Source organism: Solanum dulcamara, chromosome 9 (assembly GCF_947179165.1).
Source record: "Solanum dulcamara chromosome 9, daSolDulc1.2, whole genome shotgun sequence".
NCBI lineage: Eukaryota > Viridiplantae > Streptophyta > Magnoliopsida > Solanales > Solanaceae > Solanum > Solanum dulcamara.
This window is the reverse complement of record NC_077245.1, coordinates 6,064,979-6,070,978: the sequence shown is the minus strand read 5'-3', so window position 1 is coordinate 6,070,978 and position 6,000 is coordinate 6,064,979. Positions and strand designations below refer to the sequence as shown.

Sequence of the window (6,000 nt, the reverse complement as noted above, 5' to 3'; positions counted from 1 at the left end):
TGAAAATTTAATTCGATAATCAAGGATAAAGATTGAGGAGTTGGAATCAAGGTATCTCAAGTTTAAGTATTATTAAATCTTAAATATAATAATTCTAACATGAATCCATGCCTAATTAGAATTATAATATCAAAATCACTTAAATACCATTTGATACTCAACAGTGAAAAGGGTTAATTTTGCTTCTTTAATTAACTAATAGAAATAAGACAATTATACTCTCCCTTTGATTTTGATCTTAATAAAGTCATTATTCTAGTAGCTCACTTATACTCTCAAAATTAATGGATTTCCGTGCGTAATAAAAAAAAAGGATGAAAGGCCAAATTTGTCATTAGACAAATTTAGTCTATATATTGCCCTTTTTGATTACTCGTGAATTAAAAGTCCATTGATTTTGAAAGGTATAGATGAATTATTCTCGATGAATTACTTAAGTAACGGCCGTGGCTTTTCGGGACCAAAATTAAACGGATGAGCATAGTTATCCTATTTTCCACAGTTAAAAGGCCAAATTAAAATTTTCATTTTTCCCTTAAAGTATTTTAACACTAATTATATGATCGATTGATCAGTTTTTTTTAATGGTAACTAGGAAATTATATTACGACAGAGAAGGATACGATCATTCAAAAGTATTTTAGCACTACCTATATGTTCTATCATTTTTTTAATGGTAACTAGAAGAATCAAGTTGATTAAACATAATAAAGGAGGAAGTCCGTTCTTTTTCCACAATTAACTTTAGTATAGAATATATGAAGCAGCTTATATAAATGTGCATGAAACTCATATAAATTCCTTTCACAATATCATATAAGTCTTCTATCTTTAATTTTCTAGTCTTTTTTTCTGCCTTCTACACTCTACAATTAATGGCTTATTCCCAATCTGCTCTCTCTCCCCTTTCCTTTACACCACCAGCAACTTCTTTACAAACAGCTCCTACTACTAGGTGAGTTTCATTTGAAACAAAAAAAGAGAGTATATTTTCGTGTATATCTTCCTTGTATACTTACTGTATACCGTGTATATCCATATAATATGTCACACAGAGGCGGTGTGAGCATTTTTAATTGGAAAAACTACATACCTAATTAAATATAACCAGTATATCTACTCATACTAGCAAGGTATTATACGGCTCAGGCTGCTGTACAACCTGCTATTTATAGGTAAATTATTGTTCACAAAATTGCATCAACAACTCAATATCTTTGAATATACGACTTACGAAAATAGTTCTGCACTTAAGAAAAAATAATCAATTATTCAATCAACTCAATTATTGTTTGTTGTGATCGCAGTAGCGATGAAGAGTCTGCTGATATTGACTGGGACAATCTTGGATTCCATATAATGCAAACTGATTATATGTACATGGCTAAATGCTCTGATGATGGAATATTTAGACAAGGACAACTTAATCGTTATGGCAATATCCAATTGAGTCCATCTGCTGGAGTCTTGAACTATGGACAGGTTAAAAAAATGAAAACTGGGCCAAAATCTAACATATACTGAAAATCATTCAAAAAATATTTAACGATTTTTGGTTAAAACAGGGGTTGTTTGAAGGTACAAAAGCATATAGAAGAGAGGATGGAAGAGTATTTCTATTTCGCCCTCAACAGAACGCAATTAGAATGCAAATAGGCGCGGAGAGAATGTGCATGCCATCTCCTTCGACTGATCAATTTGTCGAGGCGGTTAAGCAAACGGCTCTCGCTAACAAGCGTTGGGTAAGTAATTATTTTTCGTTAAATAAATAAATTGATCGCCTCAGTTCTAAACAAGTCGGTAACTATACTATTAAATGTGCAGATTCCTCCTTTTGGAAAAGGATCACTTTACATTAGGCCTCTTTTAATAGGCACTGGTCCCATTTTGGGTTTTGCCCCTGCACCTGAATACACTTTTCTTGTCTATGCCTGCCCTGTGGGGAATTATTTCAAGGTTAGTAGCTCTCCTAAAAAATATCATATAGATAATTCTCCTCGAAAAGTCAAACATTGCGAAATTGCAGCAAGGAACAGCGCCATTGAATTTGTACGTAGAAGAAGACGTTCATCGTGCCTCACGTGGTGGAGCCGGCGGAGTCAAAAGCATTACCAATTATGCTCCGGTAAATAAATACTCCTAGATGAATTATAATTAATAGTTATAGTATTTAATGTTATAAAAATTGTTGATGCAAATATATAATTAGGTACTGCAAATTTTCTGATTTTTTTTTTAATGTAGGTTTTAAAAGCGATGAAGAATGCAAAGGCGAATGGATATTCAGATGTACTGTATCTTGATGCAGTAAATAAGAAATATATTGAAGAAGTCTCTTCTTGCAATATTTTCCTTGTCAAAGGAAACGTAGTTTCAACTCCAATAGCCAAAGGAACTATTCTTGAAGGAATAACAAGAAAAAGCATAATGGACATTGCAATTGATCTTGGATATACGGTAAACAAAAAATCACTTCTTTTCTTTTATCGAAATACATAACTGTTTATTTATAAAATTATCAGCTCCAACACTTAAATAAAACGACTTGATTTTATTAAGCATTTTAAATTAGAATATATATTTTTTTCCAACTTGATACAGGTCGAAGAACGTTTAGTTGAAGCAGATGAATTAATTAGTGCTGATGAAGTATTCTGTACGGGAACTGCAGTTGGTGTTGCTCCTGTTGGAAGTATCACATACAAAGGCCAAAGGTATAATTAAAATATTAAAAAAAAAAAAAACTAACATGCATTTTAATATACAAATTTAATTAGTAAATGCTGAAGATATTCGGAATATTTTAACCAAATATAAAAATATATTTAGAGAAAGTTTGGATTGACTTTTGGCTTATGACTTGAGTATAAGCCAAAAGCAAGTTAGAAATTTCTTATAAGCACTATTTTATTTTACTCAAACACAATAAAATTACTTTAAAAGCTATTTTGACTTAAACCCAACTAAAATAAGCCAATCCAAACAGGAAGGGGCGGATGCAGTAAGAGGCCAGGGTGTTCACCCGAACAGTACCCTAGACAAAAAATTACAATGTAATTTAGGTTAATTTTTTTCTTTTCATGTATATATATATTAATTTTTGAACACTCTTAACATATATTACGGTGTATATTTAGGTCCACTTATTTTTCCGAATCCCTTGATTAAAAATCCTTGATCCGCCATGTCGGTTCCATTCCTTCTCAAAAACTGGTTTTGGTAAGTATTTAATGGTTGTATTTATTTTTTGTGGTACAGGATTGAGTATAAAATAAGCTCAGGCTTATCGTGCAAGCAATATTATTCAAGATTAATAGGTATTCAAAGAGGTCTTATCAAGGATGAAAGGGATTGGATCGTGGAGATTAAATGATTTTAACGTTTTTAGCAAATCATCTTGTGATTATAATGATGTGTGAGCAAGCTAAATATGATAATATACAATAAATATTTTTCTTACTAGTAATCATTGATGATATGTGAAATTTTACAAGGTCTTGTTACAATAATATATTTAAATTATTGGTTGATTATAAAATTCATTATTGTCTGCATCAAATTTATTATTTAAATTTGTCTCGGTCCAATATTATAGCTATTTTTATTTTCTAAAACTCAATCATATCTTTTGTTGATCTTAAATCTTAAATGTCATTCAAAAAAAGAAGCATAATATCAATAAGATGATAAGATTGATGTCATAAATTAATAAATTAGTTGCATGAATTTGTAAAAGAAAAGAGTTTTAATTCGTGGTACTCAAACTCACATTTCACAAGCCCAAATCGTGTTTGTTGACAATGGATGGGAGCCCAAAATATTGACACCAAGTTATCAAGTTTAAATACATTGATTTCGATTTCTGTGATCATCATTTAAATTTTTATTCATAGCGCATAATTTTTTTATATATAGTTAATCCATATTGAAACATTTTCATACATATGATGTCAGAAGTATGTCTGAACTTCTTTTATATATAACTTCAGACATCGCAAGTCTAAAGTAACTCTAAAATGGAGATCTGCAAACTCTTTTTTAAACTATGTACAAATTAAATAACATATCCCAAAAGATAATTGCACAAAATAGACCCAATTATAAAGTTATTTATTCAAATTGGATCCAATCCAAATTATTTATCCTTAATAGATTCATGGCTCAAACTATTTACCCTCTTACCTCACTTTCTCCTTTTAATTTCGCGCATGACATCATGTTGACGTCAATATCATTACTATGAAATAATCATCTGTGATACTCCATCGGTATATTGATATCATATATGTATCATGTAGGATTGAGCTTATTTCTCTCTGTTAGTATGTTGATACTCTATCGGTATCATATATGATTGAGCTCTTTTTAAAAGAAATAAAAATTAAACAATTAGGAGACGCTGACGTCACATGTCATCATCGTGCGAATTTTAAAATAAATTTATGTCATTTTAAAATAAAAAGAGGCACGAAAATGGTGTGGCATTTAAAAATAAATATTTTTCTTCTTTGGAGTATAAATGTTATTTTTCCAAAAGATAACCCTTGAATTTTTTACAAGTGTCGTATGTTGAGGTCCTCAACTCACATTAATAAGCCCAAATTGTGTTCTTCCAAGTTAAAGGGAAACTTACGTAGATATACTATATTAAGAAAATATTTATCATTTATAGTAATAATGTTTTTATTTTCAGTAAACACTTGTAATATATTTATAATACAGTTTTAATACATATTACAGAGAACAATTTATAAAACACCTATAATATAAATTTTATTAATGAATAATATATTTATCACACACTTTAATACACTTATAATACATTATGTCAATTTCTTACAAAGCAAGCATAATATATTTTAAAAACACTTATAATACATTTATATCACATGCATAATTCACTTTTAATACATAGAACAGATTTATCATAATATTGTTATATATTGCTATAAATGGTAATAAATAAAAAATATCGTCAAAATTATTAACTATTTATTAAAAAATACTCATTTGAATAATTTTTGCCAAGTTAAATAGACCCAATGAGGAGATCCTAATTTGGACCACCAAATTGGATCCAGGCCCACAAATTACTTGCACCGAGACCATTTAATCATGGTATTTTACTTAAATCTCATAGTGAAAAAACTCAATTATAATTTATTCTGATTTTTTTAGTAATTACTCGAATTTTCTCTTTTTCAGATTTCTGATACATACGAATGACGCTGATACATCGCGATGTGATACATAAGTCTTTCTCATGATACATCGCTAGTTGATACAAACTAAACATTGTAATATTAATAAAACTTATGAATCAGCTTATAATATCTAATATATTATGAACACAACAAAAATAGCAGTAAAACTTATGTTTTACTGATACATTTTGTGTTTGGTTTGTATCAACTAACGATGTATCATGAAAAGAACTTATGTATCAAATTGCGATGTATCAGCATCATTCCTATGTATCAGAAGAGGAATTTTTGAATTTTTTACAAATGATAGAGAATAATTGAAAATATAGGAATATAAGGTGTGTAATTTGATAATTTTTCCTTTAATCATTTATATAGTGAAAAAGTCTCGGTGAAAGTATACCTAATAAGAAGATTAATTCACATTAATAGCATCCTATACTTGAAATATTTATAATGACTTTGATAACTTCAAAGTTAAATTACTACATCTTCCGTCTCATATTATTTATCACGTTTTCATTTTATGCACCCTTTAAAAATTATAGATAAAAAGTATATTTTTACTAATTTATTTTTTAACTTTTTTTCAATAAATCTACACTTTATTTATGTACCTTATCATCAATATCAAGTACTTCATCCATTTTATATTCTCCTTATATAAAATATAGGTGTTTTATTTTACTTATCCAGTTTTAAAATTTTTATTATATTTTTTAAATTTTATTCTTAATATTACATAACTACATAAAATATATAGTTGTCAAATTCAGAATTGCAAAGTATAATTAAT

The 6,000-nt window shown here is 28.7% G+C and overlaps 1 protein-coding gene across 1 annotated transcript; it reads left to right on the top strand.

The window, feature by feature from the left end:
• The first annotated feature begins 820 nt into the window (after window positions 1-820).
• LOC129904621 (branched-chain-amino-acid aminotransferase 2, chloroplastic-like) lies at window positions 821-3,491 on the top strand. Its single transcript, XM_055980197.1, has 8 exons — window positions 821-955; window positions 1,308-1,482; window positions 1,566-1,742; window positions 1,825-1,956; window positions 2,027-2,125; window positions 2,245-2,457; window positions 2,602-2,714; window positions 3,259-3,491. The coding sequence occupies exons 1-8, from the start codon at window positions 876-878 to the stop codon at window positions 3,371-3,373; spliced, it is 1,104 nt and encodes a 367-aa protein (XP_055836172.1). The 5' UTR covers window positions 821-875; the 3' UTR covers window positions 3,374-3,491.
• The last annotated feature ends 2,509 nt before the right edge of the window (window positions 3,492-6,000 follow it).